The following is a 23957-nucleotide window of genomic DNA, read 5'->3' as shown; positions in this document are numbered from 1 at the left end:
CAGTATATGTATGAGAGCCATGTAATGTCCATGTGTGCATGCTGACTGTGCTGCTCTGACCCCCCTCCTCCTTTCAGGGTGGAGCCTGCTGGAGTCCGATGGTTGAGACCAGGTCTGAGGAAGTGTAAGTGTGTTTTTAATGGGATTCATGAAAACAAAGCAGCACACATTCAACCATCTTCATCATGTCAGGAGTCATCATCAAAGGGTCAATCAATGAACAGATGATGGATCAATAACTGCAGCTGGATTGTGTTTGTTCTCTCCATCAGATTCCTGTCAACTCACAATCGACACAAACACAGTGAACACAAAGCTCCAACTGTCTGACAACAACAGGAAGGTGACAAACGTGGAGGAGGTTCAGTCATATCCTGATCATCCAGACAGATTTGATGTTTGTGAACAGCTGCTGTGTAGAAATGGTCTGACTGGTCGCTGTTACTGGGAGGTCGAGTGGAGAGGAAACGTTTTTATATCAGTGAGTTACAGAAGCATCAGAAGGAAAGGAGGCAGTGATGACTGTGTGTTTGGATACAATGATCAGTCCTGGAGTCTGTTCTGCTCTGATGATGGTCCTCGTTATGTCAGGCACAATAAAATAAAAACATCCATCTCCTCCTCCTCCTCCTCCTCCTCCTCCTCCTCTGTCTCTAACAGAGCAGCAGTGTATGTGGACTGTCCTGCTGGCACTCTGTCCTTCTACAGAGTCTCCTCTGACACTCTGATCCACCTCCACACCTTCAACACCACATTCACTCAAACTCTTTATCCTGGGTTTTATGTCAGTTATTATCCTCATGGTTCGTCAGTGAAGTGGGAGGAATAAAGCAGAAGGAAGACCGTCTTCCCTTTATACGGACCAGCACTGCCCTACAATCAATGTGCAGGTGGGTTCCCAATTAACCCAGTCACGTACCAGTGAAGGGTAAGTGCGGAAGAGAGAGAGAGGAGCGAGAGAAAGGAAGAGAGAGAGAGGAAAGTAGCCCATTTGGCTTCAGAACTTCTGGGAGGTGTTTGCCTGTTTGTTTTTCAACTAAAAGCGTGGATTATGTTCAACTGCACAAGGAGATGCGTATGGCCCGACTACCAGCTAGTGCTTCCGCGGTAATAAATACAGAGGTGGGTCGAGTATCCAAAAATTGTACTCAAGTAAGAGTATCATTACTTTAAAATATTATTACTCAAGTAAAAGTGAAAAGTAGTTGTCAAAAAAGTTACTCGAGTAAGAGTAAAAAAGTACTTGGTGAAAAGGCTACTCAAGTACTGAGTAAGTAGCGAGTAACTGTTTGAAATGTCCGATTTATTTCATAAATAAATGCTATCAGACAAACAAAAATAAATAAATATACAAATTTTAGTATTTTCAAAAGGAATATATGTAAAAAGATCCACAAAATAAGGCACAACAATTCTGATTTCAAGATTTCAGTTTTTCACAACGTAAAGCTTTTTCAAGCAAAACCCACAGTAAATATATTCGCATTTAGCCTCAGAGAAAACATTAGAACGAGGCAACTTCAACATAACAGACTACAGCTGATGTGTCAGAATGTCATACTAGGGGTGGTTCTTTTAAATACAAGAGGGATTAAGTAAATCAGAAACAAATGACACAGAGATGCAACAGGTATAATCAGGAAAAGTTTATTCCCAAGGTGGACAGCAGGAATTAAAAAAAACAAAACAAAAAACCCACAAACATCTGTGCTAAAGTTCCACAGGAATAGACATTCTAACAAAACTATAAAATGTTCTTTGTATACTAAAATACCCTTAAGTATAGACAGCGGATTAACACAATGTAATATGAAAACACTAAAAACATGCGATACAAACATCAGAATGAAAATCTTTCAAATAAAAACTACACTCACAAATAAACACTGAAAAGAGAGTAAGACTAATTATAAAAGACAAATACAAATTTCCACTATGTGGATGTACATATGTGTATGGCTCACTTTACCATAAATCGTTTCTTCAGTCAGTGAAATGGTGGTTCAGCTTCAGCAGCAGTTGGCTCTCAAGCTTCTTGCTGTGAAGCTGTGACCGTTTGGCAATGAACAGGAGTCCTGCATGACTAAAAAGTCTCTCACAGGCTCCTGATGCAGGAAGAGCTGTATTGATTTTGATCAACAGCTTCTTGATGTGAGGAACACCATGCAATAGAGCCACACCTCCAGTGAATGGACATGAAAGGTACCTCTGCAGCTCCCCTGCTTCTGGCTTTCCTGACCCCACGGATCCATCATCTTAGTTGGTTAGGCTGTTGTTTATGCTGGCCTCATCCAGCTCTGAGTCTAGGTGATGTCTGATGAAGTTGAGACCTGTGGAAAGATGTATGGTTTTCAAAAGAATTAGCTCTGGTCATTATAGTGCTGTATACACTGCCAAGCTGCAGATGTTTGGCAAGAAGATTTGATCACATTGGGGATGGTTTTTACTAACTCTTGTAGAAAAACAAAATCTTGTCATTCATATCCCGCACAAACAGTTTGCAATGAATTCCAGATTAAGTTTAAAATAAGAATGCGTGCAAGGCTAAGCAGTGCTAGCCAATAGATCCTCCTGTTTGGCTGTTACTCTGGGAAAAGACGAGAAAGACGGTGATGGAAGTGTGACTGGAGCTGCGATGTAGCCTATATAATATTTATATTGTACGAACATGATAATTCGGTATATTGTAATAACGTGATATTATATTGTTCAAACGTGAAAGGTATATTGTTAGAACAATATACTTTTCACTTTTCTATTTTTCTTTTGCCTGGGTGGCAGCTCTACGCTTCTGTATCCGAGGCTTTTCAATGTGACCTCACAAAATTATCAAGACTACAACAACAATGAAAAGAGTTGGATGGACATTGCTGCTCAATCACAGCTGCCTGGTCAATGTTTGTCATTAGTAATTTAGCAAAGTTGACGGCGGTGGTGTGTGTGTCTGTGTGAGTGAAATGTTTCTCGTGCACGGGAGAGAATCGGACAGGCGCCGTTCCTTCGCTTGACCCCAGTTGCTCTCTCCGTTCTCCCGTACCACTGTTCTTTTATTGAGGTTACATGAATATGCATAGGTTCATTAACATATGACGTCTACATACACACAAAGAGTACCTTGCCTGTGTGTGTGTGTGTGTGTGTGTGTGTGTGTGTGTGGTCAAGATGTGACCCTGTGAAGACTCCCCAAAGCTGGTGCCAGGAGTCTAGCGGGTCCATCTGAACAAAAGGCTCTTATACTTAAAGAGATATACATGTGTTTGCTATACCATATATCAATAAGGAGAAGATAGGATCTCTCCCATGTTCCCTGGCTGTGGGTGTGCATTCTAGTATGGAATACACACCAAGGCTTTGTAGTCTGTTAAAGATCACACAGACTACCACTACACAACTGATCATACACCTCTAAGCATACATGGTTAAATATTTCTAAGCATAAATGACAATCAACAATACAAAATCTAACAAAGATGGTATTAACCTGCCAATCCTATTGTTTGGAGAGCCAGTGAACTCCCCACCTGAACTGTGGCTCTGCAGCTCACAAGGTTCTAGCAGGGGGATGATAATCACCTGCCGCACAAGCACAAGCTGATTTAACTGCTCTTCCTCGTGCTTTAGGAGCTCCTGTAGCTCATGCCCCTTGTTTGAGCTCCCTGCGGAGGGTTCTGTCAACAACATCTTCCACACCTGGTCCCGGAGAAGCACTTCTGCACTGCGCATGCCATCAGGTGTGCTTTGTTTAACTGGTTCCATCAGAGCCATTAGTGCTAATGAGAACTCCTGCAAAGTCTCTCCCTCCTGCTGTCTCCTTGGAAAAAAAAGCCTGCTGCAGGGTGACATGTGACTGCGCATTACCATACAGTTCCTTCAAAATAGTCAACACCCGAGCAGGGTCCATTTGCTCTGAATTAGAGTGAAACTTGATCTCCTCTCTTGGTTCTCCCCCTAGATCAGGGATCTCAAACTTGCGGCAGAGTGTTACAGGCATGGCCCTTTAAGACTGTAGCCTCATGGGCGGTGTAGTCCGTGCTGCAGGGAGACTGTGTGAGACTGCCCCTCCCGCTGTGTGTGCTTGTGAGCTTGAGGGAGGGAGAAAAGTCGAAATGTACAAGGTGCTACCGAGCAGAAACGGGAGATGGAAGCATGTGAATATAATAATGACGACTGCAACCAAAAAGAGTGCTCGACGAGCCCAGTTGTAAGTAAGCTGTAAAGACTCGACTGTACACTGTGTACGTGTTTTCCTCCGAAACAATATAGTTCTGCTGGAGCAGCCTTTCAACGCCTCTCTCTGTCTCTCGCTAGCAAAGTTAAGCTAGTTCCCGGCTACAAGCTCGACACGGAACCCATAAGTATTAGCCACAGGTCTCCTTACCACGGTTCAGACAAGAGAGTGCAAACGTGTTTAGGGATTGGCTGTGTTAGTTCAGTGGGAGATTTATTTGGAAAAAAAACATTTTTCACTTGCATTCAAAAACTAATGTGTACTCTTATGCTTGCATTTTTATTTTGTTAAATACAAACAAAATTGTAGCAAAAGTGCTGCCACGTGTCTGGCGAGAAAGGGCGTACCAGAAAGAGCTGTTTATTTTGTACTGTACTGTACTGCTGAGTGACTGTCTTCTGCTCGTCAAATATATTTCATTGCAATGTTGACCCTGTGCTAACTTGCATATGACAAATAAAACTGAAACTGAAAGGCTTCAGATAGTTAACAGTGAGAAAAAAAATTGCGTCATGTTTGCAGTTTTGTCTTGTTACACAATATTTGGAATTGAATAAAACAAAACACTACATTTTAGGGAATATTAGTGGGTGTTTTCTTGTTTCTCTTCTTCTAGTAACGGACAGATGCTGGGCACGCATGCATGCTTGAACCCTCTTCAACCCATTTGGCTATACTGATGCATGTCTTTCCATTAAACATGGGGCATTTACGGTCCCTAGGCACCACCACCAACCGCTCTAGAACAGTGGCCTGACTACGAACACCTGGCAAACACCCAGCAGTTACAGAGGAGGTTGAAGCCGCTCCACCAGAAACCAGACCAGTGCTGCCATCCCGAAGCATCCGCTCATTATCTGCTCTTAACTGTGCCACCAAGTCCGTAAGTTGCTGCAGTTCCTCTTGCGCTAGAGCAACCAAAAGCAAGGGAAAATTAGGGTCGCAAAATGCTAAAATCATGTTAATATTCCTCCTAAACCTAAATGCTGCTGTCTTGTCTACAATCAATCACTTTAAAAAGGTCTTCAAAACAGGTGAACTATGCTCTCTGCCAAAATAAAACAATTAATTTACAAGACCAACCCTCAATCTCAAATGTGCATCCTGTTGACCAACGCCAAGTATGTGAGCAAGTGGTCAGCTGGGTTATTAAATTAATAAAATGACAGTGCCACCTAGGGGAATTCCACCCCCAGGAAATATAAAATATTTTGAGAATAAAATTAAATAATAAAAAAAGACATTTGCACAGGTTCAGGGATGCACATCGAGGCAGGCTGGCTCAAATATTATTATATATTATTAATATTATAATATAAAACATTAAACAATGAAACAGCACTGAATGTAGTGTTGTCTGTAATGGTGTCCTGAATAATAATAAAATGCATATGAGGTGTTTAGTTTGTATGAAACATGAAAACTATCACAAAGGGTCCTGGTGAAGATTCTGCTGGAATTTGGTGAAAGACATTAGATTTGCTTTGATGTCAAACTTTTAGAAGCTGTTTTTGTTTTTCATGCAGCTCTAATTTGATAAAACGCTGCATCAAAAACAAACAGGAAGTGATGTCACATGTGTTCCTGTCCACACAGCAGAATGAGTCTATTGCTGACAGTGATGTACAAACAGAGTGAGCATTTCTGAGGCCCAAAATAAACTGAGTAGTTCACTGAATGAACAATGGACTGTGAGCTCAGTTCCTTCATCATTAGTATGGATTATATATGTATATGTATTATATTAGTATCATATACAGTGGCTTGCAAAATATTCGATCCCTTTGAACTTTTCCACATTTTGTCACATTACAACCACAAACATGAATCAATTTGATTGGAATTCCACGTGAAAGACCAACACAAAGTGGTGCACACGTGAGAAGTGGAAGGAAAATCATACATGATTCCAAACATTTTTTACAACTAAATAGTTGAAAAGTGGGGTGTGCGTAATTCTTCTTCTTATTATTATTATTATTATTATTATTATTCAGAGAGCTGTGATGTGAGCGTGCCTGGCTCTGAGGCACTTGGGTCAGCCTCTGTTGTTTAGAAGTGTTACAGACTGTGAATGACACAGACCTGTCAGTTTCCATGTTTGTCTGTAACACAGCTCAGGGCTCCATGCTGAACGCATCCATCCAGTGTTATTGATCCAGGACTGATACCAGCATTGGGATCAATACTACAACACACAATCACATGTGTCCACGTGATGCAGTTTGAAGAGCAATCAGATGTCTCTGTATGAGGAGGCGGGGTCACAGGAGGTTCACAGAAACTCTGCAGCAGCATCATCAGCTCACATGGAAACTTTGATGATTCACTTCTGTGGTGTTTTTACAGAAACACGTCACAAAATTAGCTCCACCTGTTTTGTGAGCTTTGAGTTTCTTGTCTTCATCCTGGATTCTTGTGTTGCTGTTTTTACACACAGCAGATATTTCCTGGTTGCTTCCTTGATGACCACATGAAGCTTTCTGAAGCTTGGATTGAAAACGCTTCATTACTCAAAGCTTTCCAACACAGGCCTCTGTGCTGCCATCTGGTGGACAAACATGTGAAGTGCAGCGTGAAGCTACAAATGAAACTGCTTCAGCTACGTTTATATATAACATACTATAACCTGTATAATGTGTAGATCAGGGAAATTATTTTGTTGCTACTGTTAATAATCATCATCATTACCATTGCATTAATAATATAATCTACAGCATTGATATTGCATTCAGATGTTTAAACATTTTGGTACCCAATTAGCCTTTACTACAGGTGCAGTTATAACCACTTTAAACTGTTGAGTTGAATCTATGATCTTAAATGCTTTTGAATGCTTGTTATAATCTTAAGTGTGTATGGGCTGATTCTGTTGATTCTGAGTCCACTCTGTGCAAAGTCTTGACAGGAAACTGCAGGTTTGCAGAGCGTGCTTTTGCAAAAGTGAAACTAAAAGCAGAGTGTAAGTGCAGCTTATTCTGAGGAGCTGTTTGGATGATGCTATTTGAATAACCAGGTTGTTCATTATTATCTTTTATACTTTTATATTCTTTTATTAAGCTTCTAGTAGAGGTTCTTGATTAAAACATTTATTCAATATACTACATATATAGTTTTAGTAAACTGCTGACACATGTGAGAGTGGCCTCTGTTTGACTGCGAGCGTTAGTAGGTGAGAGGTGACACAGAGTGCCAAGTGAGGTCGTGACACACACACACACACATAGTAGATACATTCAGTTATAGGTGAGAGGTTAATCATGTTTGCTTGCAACTGCGGGCGTGCAGAAGTGGTATCTTACTGCAGAGCATGGTCTGTGGTTTTGGAGAAGCGGCAGTCAAAAGGTTGACAGGAAACATCTGCCATGAAGATAGAGATAATGTTCTTTTCAAACTGTGTTAAAAGTCATTGTGGTTTTGATTTGACGTATGTATGTATGTATCTGTGTGACGTTGAAGGGGCGTCATTAAATTCAAACCCCGATGGTATAAAATATCTGTTCATGCTTTGATTAGTCGGAGATCAGCGCTGTCTGCGTACGGCGCTGGTCCCCCCACGCCTGTGTTCATTAAAATCAATTGTTTGACCAAGCTCTTCTGGACCTGGTTGTTTGTACTCTCCTTCCTCAATATTTGAACCTTAACAATAACTATATGTATAGTGTATTATGTAGGTGTTAGAGCTGGGGGTAGAACTGCTGATGGCCTGGTTGTTATTCATGTTCCCCATGGTTCACCAGCTCTCACACAACATCAGCACCAATGATCCACGTCCTCATAAACCTCTGAATCAGGTCCTGAAGCAGTGACGTCCTGAGTGAAGACCTCACTGATCACATGACTCTGGTCACCTGGACTCAGTGTTTCTGAAGCAGTGTGCTGGGTTTTTAAAAATACGTGGCTGCTACCTGATGTTGGGCCCACAGAGGAAGACGACTCACTCGCTCTTCTTCACTTCCTCCTTAAACATGTGGAAGGAGAGCAAAGTGCTGCCAGACTCTTATTTCTGACAGGAACAGAAGAAACCACAGCAAACTGGTCCAGTTCTTCATCTTCATCACAATCTGTTTATTTCTGATGGTGTCTTCAGTCTGAGGTTTGAAGTTTCCATGTCTGTGTGATGTGTGGTGTGAAGGCTGCTGGTTAAACTGGGACTCACTGTTTAAAGCACTGAGTGCTCATAGAGAGATGCTCCATGAGTCCCAGTACAGACTACAAACATGGTGGAAACTTAGCTTTGATATCCACACACTCTGCACGTCTGTGAGTAACTGTGATGAAGATGTGCAGAGATCTGTGTCCAAACAGGAGAAAGACTGTAAAGACTCTGTGCTTCTAACAGCCTCTGTTAACATATGTGAGGCTGTTTGTTGTTGTTGCCATGGAGCTTTGCACTGTTTGGGTCAGCAGGTCATGTGATCAGGTTTGTTCTGCTGGACGATGGTTCAGTGTCGGGTTTGTTTGCATTCATCAATAAATATCTAAATCAATCAAAGACTCCATGTTTGTTCTTCATCATGTGACCTCTGCTCATCCATCTCTGTGTGTATCAGGATACATTTGGTTCATAATACACAGAAAAATCAGAGTTATTACCTGTAATAAATGTGAAAGATTCCTGCAGTGATAACCAGGCAGGACTGAAACACATCCAAGCTGTCACCACGGTAACAGCACCGTCCATCCACAGGTGAGGGGAGGAGCAAAAAGAGGGACTTTGACCATTTTATACTAAAAACACTCAACTAATGTTTCTAATATGAAACAAATAAGCCCACATTAATGTGAGCGTTTATTAAATAATAATAATGATGATTTCCTCCTGATCTCATTTCCACAGCAGAGAAAACTGTGGTGTATATTGAGGTGGAGGGTGTGGTCTGTGGCTCAGGTGTAGAGTGAGGGTGGGGTGCACCACAGCAGCATGCTGGGACTGCTGAGGGTGGAGGAGGGAGTGATGATGACATCAGAGCTGCAGCACAGAGACCAGTGAACACACAGTCTGTTCATCTTTGCATAGATACAATATACAGCACAATATTGAATGACAGACACGCTGTGGGAGCTTCCACAGATACACTGACGTCAGCATCCAGAGTCCTCCTGCTGCTCCCCCCTCAGAGCCCCGTGATCAGCACCAACACATTCAGTTAGATGACAGAGTCCAGCTGCAGCTAGAATCAGCTCCCCTCTGTGAACAACAGCACAGCGTCAGTGTTTCACACTCAGTGAAAGGAGGAAACAGCAGAAGAACACCATGTGTGCTACGTTTCCCAGGACACACTACAAACTGCACAAATACAGAGCAGCACGTGGAAGGACCTGGAGCTGCATTTACAGAGCTGCAGACAGCGTGATGTCCTGTATGGACAGGTGGAAGGAAGCAAGTCCTCAGCTGGAACACTCGTGTTTGTCCACAGACAGGAAACACAGCAGGAAACTTCCTGACAGAAGTGCAGCTCATGGATAACACACTTCCTGTCAGTCAGAATGAGGCTGCAGCCAAACACAGAAAGGTGTTTTTGTCCAGATGAGCCCAGAGAAGAAACACGAGTGTTCACAGACATCAGAAGCTCAGAGAGGTGAAACATGAGGTTGGAGTCCTCGTCAGCATCCAGAAGAGCTGCTGTGAAACCCTGAGTACTCATGACAGACTCTGATGGCACAAACACATCATGATTCAAACAGAAAGACAAACATGGAGCTCCTGATCCTCCTGCATGAGAACAAGCTGACATGAGCGCTGTGTCTGAGAGTGTCTCCCTGTCACAGTGACAATAACACAGCTGCTGCTCACAGTCATTAAACTGACCTGAGGTCAGCTGTGCTCCTTACATATGAACCATGTGACCTCACATCAGTGCTGTGGATGACTGTAGTCATAGAAGAGTAGAGCTGTAGCAGGTGGTGTGAGGAGGAGGTGGTGTATTCTAGTTAACGCAGTACTGAAACACTCCAGCAGAGGGCGCTGTTAAGTCCTTATTGTAACACAGTTACTGTGTGCAGTTAGACTTCATACATAATCTGCACTTATTTCCATCAGACATGCTGTCAGTAAATGATTGGTTTCTATACATTTCTAAACACAAAACCTCTTCACACTTCTAACATGCACATTTACACAACTACATGGCAGTATTGATGAAAAGAAACACATTCAACAAATCCATTTAAACCTTAAAACAAACAAAAGGAAGCATCTCTATGGACAAACAAACCCCTCCACTTGGTTTGACCTGCTGATGTCATGTGTGACATCAGCAGGACTTTAAAATGAGGAAATGCCGGGCGGGCGTTTCCCCACACCTGACCCTCATGAAGACTGGAAAGACAAACAAAGTAAGAACAAATGACTTAATCTGTAACATAATAAAATGTAAAGAAACATGTAACTGAGTATTCAGCTTCATTTGCAGAATGTTTGATTTGCCAGCAACTGAATGCTTCCACACACAAACCCGGCATAGTGAGTGAAGCAATGTTACTTAACAAATAGCAAATCATAGCAAATACATAGAAACAGAATAATGTGTTTAATATGCAAAAGAAGAAGTAGTAAACACATATGGGACAAATGGAGACCATTGCAGCTCATCCACCAGTGGGGTAAAAAGAGCAACCAAGAAAGTGGCAGCCTGCACAGCCACAGATGTGCTGGAGGAGCTAGAAGCTCTACCCATGGAGAAACTCCTGGAGAACCTTGCTAAGCCTAACAGGGGACAGGTACTTCTGCCCAACCTGGCAGCCACAAAGTGAACTCATTTAGGTAAAGATAACCACATGCACCTAACCAGCCTGCACCAGCCTGACATTTCTTCCTCCTAAGTAAAAACGAATGGATGGATTGAACTTAGAGTCTCAGCTCAGTTTTCTATTTTGACCACCTACACCCCAAGATACTCTTTTAAAAAGTGTTGTTTTCAGATCCCTTTGAAGTTCATAAAGGGCCTGTTCATTTTCATTCAGATGTTTTATTACATAAATGTTACTGTTTTCTTTTGATCTATGCTCCCACTACACTGCACCTCTACAAACAACAATGCCACGGACTGTCAGCTGCTTTTACATGCTGTGAACATGAGTAGGTTTGATCAGAGTTTCAATTATCAAAGAAAAGACAAACTGAGCAAAAAGAAGGAAAAAAAGACCAACTTCTTCCCAACTGACAAGAAAAATACTCGTCATGTTTTCATAATAAAGGATCAGGCTCCCCATTTATGACAGCTTGGACCAATAATGTATGTTACACTGATGCTACTGTAGAGACAGGGTCAACATCTCTATTTAAATATAATTAATATACAAAACACAGTAAAAGTTATACATGAATTATTCATTATTTTTACTATTGATAAAATTCATGTATACTAATCAAAGTTATACATGAGTAACGACATTATTAATAATGATTAATAATAATAATTCTAATGCCAACATGATGACTGTTCATAGCTCCTGCTTTGAAATACTGAACTTAAACATTGACCTGATGAAAGATCACAATTCACAGTGGCCCACTGTCAGAATCATTCTGAATATAAACTCATCGAGTTAATCTGAACCTTTCTCAAATGTGCTGTGAATAAATGCTGCTGCAAGCCACTGTGGGAAAGCTGTGTTATTATCATGGAAACATCTGTGACACATTCACAGAGGACGAGGACACAAAGGGACGACACGCAGAGGCTGTGTTAAAGTCAAAAATCCAAATCTTTAGTCCTAAACAGGCAGTGGTTACAAACAGGAAGACGAGCAGTCCATTAAACAGTCTACAGGGTCAAACATACAGAGAATTCAAACAGCTATTAAAAACAAATAACTGGACACTGAAAAACTTCAGTGATGTGTGAGGCACCAAAGGGAAGCAGCTGAGTATATTCAATGAATTCTCTTCAAATACAAAGACAGAAACTCCTACAGGCAGCATGCAAACTGAGCAGGATACACAAAGATCAGAGATTAGAAAATAAATCAGAAAAGGATTTCAAACTTACTGAGAGCAAGGCCTCTGTTACAAATCTGTCTAATAGAAAAACATGCTGTACAGATACAATACGCTCAGTGTTCATGGTCATTTAAAAACTGGCTCTACCTGAACCACTTCAATATTTTATGAAGTCACTGAGTCGACCATTTCTACAGTTTGTTTCCTTCATTGCAGTTAGAGTGCGGCTGGTAAGGATGAAAACACACACAGAGCGTAAATTGTCTTTGTTAGTAACAAACGTCAGCAAAGAAAAGACAAAACACACAAACACTCTCATGATATTCATGAATCATTAGAAAGCATCCAAACATTCTGCTCGTGGACTTTTACAGTCTTATTTGCACTCGCTCATCTTCATAATCATCCTGATCAATACATGACAGGGGAGGCTTTGAGGTAGGCGGGGCTCTCTGCTGATGTCAGCATGAAAGGCAGGACCAGCGTCTGCCACATGTTGGTGAAACATCACAGTACACTGGCGTGGTTTCCTTTCCAGATGTTGGACGTTTGACACTTCAACGTTGAGGCCAACAAGAAGACACAGTTTTGGGTCGGGTTGCTGCAGGGTTTCTTACTGAGCAAAAGCAGAAGCACACAGACCAACAGGGATCAGATGCTGAGTGTTAGAGGAACATCTGTGCTGATCACTGAATGCTGGTGGGACAGTCTAATAGTGATAGTCCTGCCCATCGGAGGAACACTTTTAAAAACACATGCAATACTTTGTTTGTGTTACAGTCACAGTTTATGTTATTTTTGTCCTTTAAAAGTGTTGCTGTACTATAAAGTCCTATAATTTGAGGCTAAAACGGCTCAGAGAGTCTCTCTCTCAGAGGATCTCCTTTGAAAGTGGAGACGGCTTTATCCGCTGATCCACGTCACTTTACCTGGATGTTTTCTTTGAAGCTGGATGAAGACTCCTCTCCCTCACTCCTGCTGCAGCTGTGTGGTCCAGTTGGCCTCTGAGGTCACAGTCAACATCTGTAGCAGAAGAGGGCAAATAAAAGTCCAGGTTACCAAAACTGGGAGCTTTTCCAAAATAGAGCGTAACTGGACTTTTTCAGCCTTACAGGCAGATAGTCGTCTGAAGCTGCAGCTTTTTCTTTTTAGCTTTTTCCAATCTCTGCTCTCGGCTTTCTTTGAGAACAGGTCTGCTTTCTTGGCATGGGTCTGTCTGCTGTTGGTGAAGAGACTAAATCCACATACTCGCTACTAAGATCTCCTCAAGTAGTCTCAACCAGATTACAGTTTAAGAGTAAATGTCTCCTGAGAGTTTCACCTTGGGGAGATGCTGTCTTGCTACCATGCAATCATGAGCATTAATCTATGAGGTGAAAAAGTAATTTTAAAAGCTCCAGCCACAAGTTTTATTTCATCTGTGTTTTGGTCAGAGTCCCATCAGACCTCCAGAATGGTGTCAGAGTGTTTTCTATCCACGTGATGAGCACAGGCCTCAGGTCCAGACCTCCACGGGCACCATAGCCTCTTTGGAGCTAATAGGTGCAAGAAGGTTTTGTTGGGATAGGAACTGAAGAGGAAACTGACGAGGAAGGCAAGGATCTTCTTCGGCTCCTTCGAGCCAGGACCTCTTTGTGTAGGCCAGCATTGGCCAGGTAGCCCTCCAGCATCGCTGGATGGCCGACAGTGGAAAACCTAGAGGAGTAGGAGAGAAACAGCAGCTTGGAGCATGTCTTTATACTGTTTAGTTTTTAGAGCCACAGACTTTCTTTTAATGTCATTGTTCAGGATCTATGACTGATTATGTATTTATTGTATTCCTCCATGACTGTGTGACAGCAAGTGGAAAAAACCAGCTTCACCTTTGTTGATATGCTTGTAATTTTAATATTGATTAAATGGCCCATGAAATAATAGAAAGCTCATATATGAAAATGTATTTTAAGAAGTAAAATGTTAATCTGAGTACAAAGGAGTACACTCACCTTCTGGTAGATGGAGGTGTAGCGAGCGCTGGTGAACATCCAGGCCTCCTCGTAGAACTGATCACTGATTGGATCCAAAACATCGATGGAGGATCTGTGTAAGCGCTGAGGATCGTCCTGATGGACAGAACAGAAGGAGAGTGAGACAAGTGAAGATATACTAAACAACACTGTGACATGAACTGAGCCACACACAGTTTGATTCACAGGTGATTGACACATTATTTGACCACGAGCAATCTTTTCTGGTTTGACGCCGTCTTTGTAGCCAGAAACCAGCTCTCTCCTCGGCTTCCTCCACTACACGCTTCCCCCACGCCAGTCTCCTCCGTCACTATAAAGGGGAGAGTCATGAGCGCCATCACCCTCACCTGTGCCGTCCAACGTCCCGCCACCAGCCTCCACTGCAGCAGGCCAGAGACCACACCCCTGCCACAATAAGTAAAAGTATATCCTTGCTGTACCCTTAATGCTAAATATGCTAAATTAACCGCTGCCTTTGCCCCTTTGGGATTATTCTTATGTCACTGGGATGTTGACCTTTGACCTTCACATTAGAGAGATGGGCAGACATAATTAGTGTATGAATTTTAAAGTAACAGGTAATAAAGAGAGTGTAGCAAATGTAGTCAGGTTTATTACTCTGTATCACACATGAGTGCCCGAGGGAGGCGGGGCTGACTGGGGAGACACAGGAAACAGAGAGACAGGGCTGACTCGACATGAAACGATGAAACGTGGGACACGGGAACAGAAACTAAACACAGGCTGAAATGAACACTGAGGGAGGGAGAACTAAGATTACTGAGAGCCTGATAAATAAGAAGAACAAAAACCAAGAAAAACAAGAGTCAAAGAAAACCAAAAACACAAAGCATTGGGCCAGGACCCACTGCTGTGACATTTATATGTGATAAAAACATTAAAAACTGCTCACATGTTGAAATCTTTCTACGTATACTTTAGGTTCAGCTCTCCAGCCTGGCATTTGGTTAAGCATGATTCAAACATTTGATTTTGTTTAACTGGTTTTAATTATAGTTACTTTTTGTGAACATTTGTTGCAGCATTTAAAAATACATCATTTATTTTCAAACTTTTATTTGATTTAGAGCATCATATTTGACCAACGTAAATGTTTTAATTTCATATAAAATAACTGAAACAGTGAACTAAATATCTGAAATCTTTCCTTCCTTAAAAGTTATAATCCTACTTAAGTTATAGTGCAAACGCTTAAGCAACAAATATACTTGATGCTAATTAATTAATATTTCCCTTTGATGTTGCAACTATGCGGTCACTTCTGTCTTTAAACAAAATAATATTTTCCAGTTACAGAAATCATAAAGTCCAAACTAAAGTGCTACTGTTGCTATATGCATTTTATATAAATCATGGATGATGGTCCTGACATGAAGGAAGAGAAAGTTACAGGTTGCATCCTTTGACTTTGTCTCCGTGCCTTTGGGCGATTTTCAGAAGGACAGATGTTTCTGTTCAATTCTTAAATCAATGTTTTCAAACACAAACACTATTTTAAAGCTTCTAGAGAGTAAAATATTAATGATAATTATAATAACAATAATAAAAACAAAAGCTCTCAGCTCCATCAAACCAAGCAGCAGAAAGAACAATAACTGAAGAGAAAACTTTAACCTTGTAGACTTCATTATGTTCCAGCTGCTCTACAGACGCTGTGACCTCGAACTTAAGCAGGTCGTAAAGTATGTGCAGCTCAATAACTTCATAATCAGACCCTGTGGTATTTAGGCAGCAGAACAACTAAGAATAACAACTACAAATAATGTTTTTAGGTTTCTGTTGTACTGCAAGGTTCTGTACAGGAGAACCAAACCAAGAGCAAATATTACGTCTCATTTACACCTGAGCACGAAGAGCCATCAACATTTAGCAAATTGAATCATCTTTGTTTAGATGCAAGAAGAATCATATAGAAATGAAAGAGTAGAAATAGAAATCCAGAGCAAAGATATCCTCTAATTCAGCGTAGCACATGTGCAGCTGCTGCGATTCACGTAAGCATTCGGCTCGTCGCTGTTGCAGATTTTTCTCTCGCTGTTCTGGCTCACAGCGCTGCAAACACAAAAATAAATATCCCCAAAGCTGTGAAAGGGAGCTAATTAGTAAGAGTATTGTTACTCTCCGCAGGAGTAGTCCAGCAGTAGAAATCAGTCCAATAACAAGGTGTGTAACATCTAGCAGGGTGACAGAAAAACCCAGGGTAACTTCTAAGGACCTCAACGTCTCTCTCACATTGTGTTTTTTAAACATGCTTCCATTTGTCACTTCAGTCTTTACTCTGAAATACAGGAAGAGAAATCATGGCTGAAACAATTTCTCATGAAACCAGGGGTGTGGTCCAACAGTCAGTTTGGTGAGGAAGGTTCCTAACTGAGAGAAGTGACCCAGAAGTATCTGTGTAGCAGCCACAATGAATCCAGATCATGAGCTTTATTAACTGATCAAAGTCTCTTCTTTCATCTTCTGTATCATTCAGTTTGCATTGGTAATGCCCATTATTGTAACGCTTTTTTAAGACCAGCAAAACTTTATTTCACTTTGGGTTAGCTGGGATAAGTGATGGATGGAGGGAATTTTACTTCAGCCACAGAAATCCTAAACAGGAAGGAGGAGCAGAGTTACAGTGGATCACTATCCAGCAGGGAAACAAGGTTTATTTCAATTTCTTGGCCATGAGTGAGATTTACTGAGTGGGCAAATTAGGGAGACGACACCATCAGATCCCGAGCCCTCCATGTGTTAATCAAGAGACGGCTGCTGTGCTACATCCATAAATAATGAATAAATTAGGAGCTAAAGCTGAAAGGACAGTTTATTTGTACCATCTTCACGTGAACACATTCAAGAACATCACAGATGAAGAAACATTAAAAACTTCCACACTACATAAAGCAAGAAAAATAGTTTTTCTTTCAGGTGGTTTCAGAAAAACAGAAACATCAAACATCTCCATGACTCTCTTTGAAAGAACTAAAAACCTTTGTTCTCATGGTCCAATCATGAGTGAACTCCCCGATGAAGCCTTGTGTGCTAAAACATGTCAGAGTTTCAAAGGTTAAACATGAGTTTCCAAAACGTTTTGCTGGGGAACAATGAACTATTTGACTGAGTTTCAATCATTTACAGACGAGCAAAACCAGGACAGAGAAAAAAGGACAAAACTGACTCAGTAAAACAACAGAAAAGAAGATCCCATGTAGATCTGTATTATGTAGAAGTTCATCCCAGCAACCAGTTCAGTTCAAAAAAGGTTAAATGATTCTATCTGAACTCTGTGGAGCCTGATCTCAAGCTTTTTGAGTCCGACACAGAAACCAGAGGATCTTTCTGTGTCTTCAGATTCACTGTGATCCAGTGATGGGAGTGATTTCAGCCCTGAGTGATCGCGCTGATGTTTGCACAGAGCAGACAATGAGGTGAATGTTTGGGCACATTGGTAACAGTGAAACAGTTTATTAGTAACGTGGGATAGTTTGTGTGCAGAGTATGATCTGAGATTCCTGAAGCTCTTGTCACACTGGTCACAGCTGTAGTTTCCTTCCATGTGTGCACGTTCATGAATGTTACGACTACGTGAATGTGAGAAGCTTCTCTCACAGTAGCTGCACTTGTAGAGTCTCTTTCTGGTGTGGATCTGTTGGTGTTGTCTCAGGTAACGTGGAGATTTAAAAGTCTTCTCACACAGGTCACATTGATAAGGTCTCTCCTCAGTGTGGGTAAACATGTGTTGTTGTAAGTGTGCGTCTGTTGTAAAGTATTTGCCACACTGTTCACAGCAGTACACATCATGTCTGGTGTGAATGCGTAGGTGTTTATTTCGGCTCCTTCTCTGGCTGAAAGTTTTTCCACAGATGTCACAGCTGTACGCCTTAATTCCAGAGTGGGTAACTAGATGACTCTGTAAGCTGCTACTGCGAGTAAAAGCTCTGCCACACTGATCACAGCTGTACGCTTTAACTCCACTGTGGATGAGTTGGTGTTTTTTTAGGGAACGCTTCAAGGAAAAAGACTTTCCACACTGTTCACAGCTGAACGGTCTCTCTCCAGTGTGGATGACCTGATGCTGTTTTAGTGAAGCCTTCAGAGTAAAACCCTTCCCACACTCGTCACAGGTGTATGGCTTAATTCCAGAGTGGGTAACTAGATGACTCTGTAAGCTGCTACTCTGAGTAAAAGCTCTGCCACACTGATCACAGCTGTACGCTTTAACTCCACTGTGGATGAGTTGGTGTTGTTTTAGGTAACCCTTCAAGGAAAAAGACTTTCCACACAAGTCACAGCTGAACGGTCTCTCTCCAGTGTGGATGACCTGATGCTGTTTTAGTTTAGCCCTCACAGTAAAACCCTTCCCACACTCGTCACAGCTGTATGGCTTAATTCCAGAGTGGGTAACTAGATGACTCTGTAAGTGGCTACTCTGAGTAAAAGCTCTGCCACACTGATCACAGCTGTATGCCTTAATTCCAGAGTGGGTAACTAGATGACTCTGTAAGTGGCTACTCTGAGTAAAAGCTCTGCCACACTGATCACAGCTGTATGCTTTAACTCCACTGTGGATGAGTTGGTGTTGTTTTAGGGAACGCTTCCAGGAAAAAGACTTTCCACACAAGTCACAGCTGAACGGTCTCTCTCCAGTGTGGATGACCTGATGCTGTTTTAGTGAAGCCTTCAGAGTAAACTCCATCCCACACTCGTCACAGCTGTATGCCTTAATTCCAGAGTGGGTAACTAGATGCTTCTGTAAGTGGCTACTTTGAGTAAAAGCTCTGCCACACTGATCACAGCTGTACGCTTTAACTCCACTGTGGATGAGTTGGTGTGTTTTTAGGGAACCCTTGAAGGAAAAAGACTTTCCACACAAGTCACAGCTGAACGGTCTCTCTCCAGTGTGGATGACCTGATGCTGTTTTAGTTTAGCCCTCACAGTAAAACCCTTCCCACACAAGTGACAGCTGAACGGTCTCTCTCCAGTGTGGATGACCTGATGCTGTTTTAGTTTAGCCCTCAGAGTAAAACCCTTCCCACACTCGTCACAGGTGTGTTTTTTCTCTCCCTTTCTTCTGTGAGGTTTGTCGGCCTCCTGAGAGCGCTGACTTCTGGCTCCATGTTGGTCCTGCAGTGACAGAGATACAAACAGAGGCAGTGAGTGAAATGCAGTCGTGGAACAAACTCAACCTTCAAACTCCATTAACACTAGTTTTAAACCTGAAGGTGGAGCGTGGCACCAAACACCTTAAAGGTCTCTTATCCCCACCTGCTGGTAGTTCTAACACATTACATCCAACCTGCTGTTAAAGATAATTCATGACTGTTCAAACACTAAAATCATGCCCATCCCTCCTGATTGTACACACACACACACACACACACACACACACACTATTTTATAATTTAGATTATTTTGTTGTTTCCTATTACATATTTCTATAATTTGTATAGATTTATACAGAATTATTCAGTGATAATAAATCCTATGTTTGTTTATTCTAAAGGAACCCCGTTAGCTTCCACAACAGATGTTGCTCGTCTTCCGTCAAATACTCACATAAAATATTACACAATAAAGTGGATTCAAGATATCCACATAATTTCACTCTTACATCCACAGTGAGGTTTCACAATTGTTCAAATATAAGCAATCAATAATAATAATAATAATAATATCAATAACATTGAGGCACATTACACAAATTTCAAAAACAAATCATGTCTTACAATATTTACAACAACTAAAAGCTCTGTAAATCGGCTTTTAAGTGTTCATTGAAGTTTTGAATAATTCTCTAATTTTTTAAGGCAACTTATTCCACTTAAAAGTTGCTCTAAATGTAACAGTTTTACAAAACGTTACTTTTAACTCGAGCATTTACTAAATTGCAGCTTGTTGAAAACTGTGTAATATGATGATGTATTTCATCTGGATACTGCAGCTGAGCAGAATAAATGTGGTGTGTTTAACAGAATTGCTTTCTTTAGAACTACAAGTAAGCCATAGAATATTTTAGCCTGTACAGGAAGCCAAGAAAGGTTATTATGCATTTGATCAATATTAGTATAGTATGAACATCTTCACACTAATCTGGACGCCTTATTCTGGACTAACTGAAGTCTGTTAAGATCTGTCTTATTAGCTGCTGACCAAATGATTGAACAATACTCCAGATGAGACATTACTAGTGCATTAATGACATCTTTCATAATGAAGAAGTGATACACAAAGAGCATTTCATAGCCATAGCTATGCCTTGTCGGCAGAGTTATGTGACATTAGTGATGTTTGTACTTTCAGCGTTAACTTGGTTTTAAAGCCTTTAAAATATACGCCGTTCAATAGTCGACCTTCATCTGACAGAGAATGTGATGATTTTGTGGATAATTAAAGTCAGTCATATATCCACAAACACAACAAGCTGAAAGTCAGTGATGCTGCTCGGTTTGCAGTCCTGAACATCACGGCACAAGCAGGATCCACTGCACTGTTAATGTTAGCTGTGTTATATTGCTGCCTCTGTTCGGTGGTGTCGAGCCAAACGCACTTTAACGTGTGTTTGAACGAGCTGACGGTTCACTCGTTAAGCTGAAAGAAAGATGCTTTAATCACAGCAGTCACACATGTGTCCACTGCACCATCTGGAACTCTTCTTGTTTACACTCGTAATAACACAAACACTAAATCCTGCTTCTCTGGTGCTGTTGTGTAGCAGTGTGTACACCTGAGACTGTCACCTGTCTGTCTGTCCTGCACTCTCTCTCTCTGTTTCTTTCTCTCTGATTGTGGAATAAAAGTATGAACATGTGTTTATAAGTTACACTTGTGTTTGTGTTGGGGGAAAACTCTGTAAAAAACCCAGGAGAAATAAAGACACAATGAGACAAGATCACTTTTTATGCTTTAACGTGCACACGGGTAAGCTGTTCAGAACAACTCACAACGTGTACAGAGGCTGGGCACTTTTTATAGGAAAGACAGTGAGAACAGGATAAGAAAATACAAAACAGATAAAATAAACAGCTCCATATGTGGCGCTAGTCTCGTCAGCAGAGAGCTGGGAGAAAGCTGTGAGAGATAAAACAATCTAAAACAATATGTCCCAAAACAGTATGTCTTTGCTGAGAAAGTCTAAAAAGATAATTCTAAACTAATCTAACCATAGACAAAAGGGCATCTTTGTACATTTAAAAGAAGGTAAAGAAACATAGAATCATTTTTCCTGTAACAGTTTGAATCCTGCAGCTTATCACACATTTGATTTCCATGTGTGACGACTGCAAGTGTCCAGAGTGAGGACAGACTGAGGGAGCCACTGCTGCACATCATCTGTGAGGCTTTGCAGCCCTGATGATCCACCAGGACAAACTCAGCAGTGTGTGAGGAAGAGGAGGAGGAAGAGCCAGCAGCAGCTGACAGATGGAGAGAATAGACAGACTGTTCCCTGTTTGTGAAGGACTGCTAGGAAAGTTTAACATAACTGTCTGTGCTGAATCAGTCTTATTAGGTAATGTTCAAATAATGTTGTCATTCCAGTGTTTTCAGTGTGGGAGAAAGTACTCAGGGCCTTCAAGTTACACACTATGAAAGGCAGCAACAAGTTTAATGTTCAGAAACCTAAAGTCTGTATCAGCAGCAGAATGGAGCTAAAATAAATGTTGGTTTCAGTTCTATGAAGCTTTGAGTATTTTGGATCAGTAGCTGCTGTGTTTGTTGCATCATATTGCTGTAACTGTTTATATGCTTTATATATTCTGAGCTAAGTTGATCTATAGTGTTACATGATACACTCTCAGAAATAGAGGTACGAGAGAAGAACATTTTTGTACCTATAGGAACATTTTTTTAAATGTTCCCTTAAAAGTACATTACTGGTCTTTAAAAGTCCAGAAATGCCCCTTTAAAGGTTCAATCTGAAATAATGTACAAATCTGTATTATAAAATCTTAAGCAGCAACTTCTCCAGGTTCCAATATTTATGCAATTCTCAAACCTTTTGGCCACGACTGTATAACCTCTTCTGAAGTTTAGTGGATATTATACATGGTTATGCTCAGGATGTGTCGGCCAGTTTCCACTGGAAACGCCTTTTGGTTAAACTGTCAGCGAGGAATTTGCATTTGCACTGTTACATTTTTATATAACTTTAATGCACATAAACAACAGCTGCTTGTTTCAGTGAAAATACATTGATGGGTTTTTAATAAAGTTGTGCAGCTGTAAAGTATTTTGTCTGCTGTCAATTCTATCGTCAGCTACATCGTTATGGCAAATGTTCAAATGTATATGGTGATAAATATCTTTGGTCATATGGTCCTGCTCTGTCTGTCACCTTCTGTGTTGAGCTCATTGTTTCCTCTGTAGTGGCTGAGCTGAGTCCAAGTAGCTGAAAATGTTCCTCTGCTGCTCCGTCAGACTCTCCTCCTCCTGCTGATCAGCTGGGACACAAAACAGATCTTTGTTAGGCTCCACACTGCACTGAAGAGTCAAAGTGTCTCATATGTTCATCTGACAAGTAAAAGAACACATTTTTGTTTCCCGAGGTGGGCAACTTGTTGGAAACAAACACAAAAGGTTTGAGCACTGATACCTGCCATTGCTGGCATTGAAAGATGCAACGCCAGCAATGTGGATTGTCAAGACTCAAACCAATCATCAAGCAAAGACAACAGGGATCATTTGTTTCTGTTTATTTAGCATTCACAGCATTTGTAGTTGCCTTCTGTGCAGGGGAAGTCCACGCACACTGTGTGGTACCGCCATCCGCAGAAGGTGCATTCAACCTCTGTAAGAGAAACGAGATTGTCTGAGACTGAAATGATATTCACTAAAGAAGTGGTGATTTGTAAAACTTCACATTTTGATCCGGGACGTACTCTGCATGAAAACAAGCGCTCACTCTTCCTGCTCAACAAATGACAAGGGCGGAGCCTTATACCACGTGATACAGAAGCTGTGCCGTGTGATGCTAAAATTAGCAGGGAAAAAACAACGGAGAGCACGTCAGGGATGACGAGAAAGTGACAGGAGAAAATCCGTCCCGGTCAACCACCCAAACATCAATAACGGGAACCTTATACAGCGCTTCCCTATACACGTCGAACTCCCGCAGGCACAAAGACATTACGGAGGCTATCACTTATCACCTGACCAAAGATATGGCTCCATCAACACTGTGCAAAACGAGGGATTTAGGAAAACGATCAACACCCTAGACAAACGCTACACAGTGCCGTCCCGCAACTATTTTTCTATTGTTGCACTACCTGCTCTGTACACGCAGCGTCGAGCAACGGTGGAGACGGAATTTCAAGCAGGACAACATTTTGCTGCAACAACAAAACGTGAGACATTTGTTGTTTTATGTTTATTTATTGTTATGAGAGAATCATGATCTCAATTCTAAGCCAAAAAATCGTGATTCTCATTTTATGCAAAATCGTGCAGCCCTAACATTAACACAAAACTATTGTTTCACCAGAGAAACACACATGAAGAGAGAGAGAGACAATAACAGCTACCAAACAGTCGTCATAATTCGTCACACAATGAGAAAAGGACAAATCAACAAGTAACAATGACTAATTAATATTAAAATCTGTAACATAATGTATTGTTTGGAGTTTAGTCTGATTGGTTCAGGATGAGCTGCCATTATCCAATCACACGTCTGCTTACCTGCATCTTTTCTCTTTTTTCTAACCTGAGCACCTGATGGCTTTGAACTTTTGTTGTCCATCTTCCATTGGTTTGAATTTTGCGCTC

General features: G+C 41.3%; 3 protein-coding genes across 6 annotated transcripts in view; 1 reads left to right on the top strand and 2 right to left on the bottom strand.

Annotated features, from left to right (window-relative positions):
- The window catches only part of LOC113017356 (NACHT, LRR and PYD domains-containing protein 3-like), a 51427-nt gene extending 45618 nt beyond the window's left edge, over positions 1-5809 (top strand). The window contains exons 10-11 of one of the 2 annotated variants that reach the window (XM_026160508.1): positions 78-124; positions 273-1181. In XM_026160508.1, coding sequence (XP_026016293.1) covers positions 78-124; positions 273-829 — 604 coding nt within the window. In that variant the 3' untranslated portion in view covers positions 830-1181. Of the gene's footprint in view, positions 1-77; positions 125-272; positions 1182-4950 lie in introns of those variants that run through there. The other variant, XM_026160510.1, reaches the window with a different exon arrangement.
- The window catches only part of LOC113017360 (uncharacterized), a 148630-nt gene that overhangs the window by 122046 nt on the left and 2627 nt on the right, over positions 1-23957 (bottom strand). The gene's annotated exons all lie outside the window — the stretch shown is intronic.
- Positions 11916-22556, bottom strand: LOC113017361 (phospholipase D1-like). Of its 3 annotated transcripts, none has more exons than XR_003271463.1 (4): positions 14159-15028; positions 13286-13868; positions 13103-13196; positions 11916-12785 (listed from the first exon to the last, which is right to left on the bottom strand). XR_003271463.1 is itself a non-coding variant. In XM_026160517.1 (4 exons), exons 1-3 carry the CDS (start codon positions 14378-14380, stop codon positions 13143-13145), a joined length of 525 nt encoding a protein of 174 aa, XP_026016302.1. In that variant the 5' UTR covers positions 14381-15028; the 3' UTR covers positions 11916-12785; positions 13103-13142. The 3 variants fall into 3 exon arrangements, 1 of the variants encoding a protein (XP_026016302.1); XM_026160517.1 differs by having other exon boundaries at positions 13620-13868; XR_003271464.1 differs by lacking the exons at positions 13286-13868; positions 14159-15028 and adding an exon at positions 22525-22556.

This window comes from Astatotilapia calliptera, unplaced genomic scaffold (assembly GCF_900246225.1).
Source record: "Astatotilapia calliptera unplaced genomic scaffold, fAstCal1.2 U_scaffold_11, whole genome shotgun sequence".
Lineage (NCBI taxonomy): Eukaryota > Metazoa > Chordata > Actinopteri > Cichliformes > Cichlidae > Astatotilapia > Astatotilapia calliptera.
Note: the sequence above shows the minus strand (reverse complement) of the source record. Positions and strands in the feature narration are given on the sequence as shown.

Coding starts and splice junctions, on each gene's coding strand:
- LOC113017361 (XM_026160517.1), bottom strand. CDS start 14,380: ATGTGTCAATCACCTGTGAATCAAACTGTGTGTGGCTCAGTTCATGTC. Junction 13,869..14,158: donor ACACCTCCATCTACCAGAAG/GTGAGTGTACTC, acceptor CTACTCCTCTAG/GTTTTCCACTGTCGGCCATC. Junction 13,197..13,619: donor ACTCTGACACCATTCTGGAG/GTCTGATGGGAC, acceptor CTTCTGCTACAG/ATGTTGACTGTGACCTCAGA.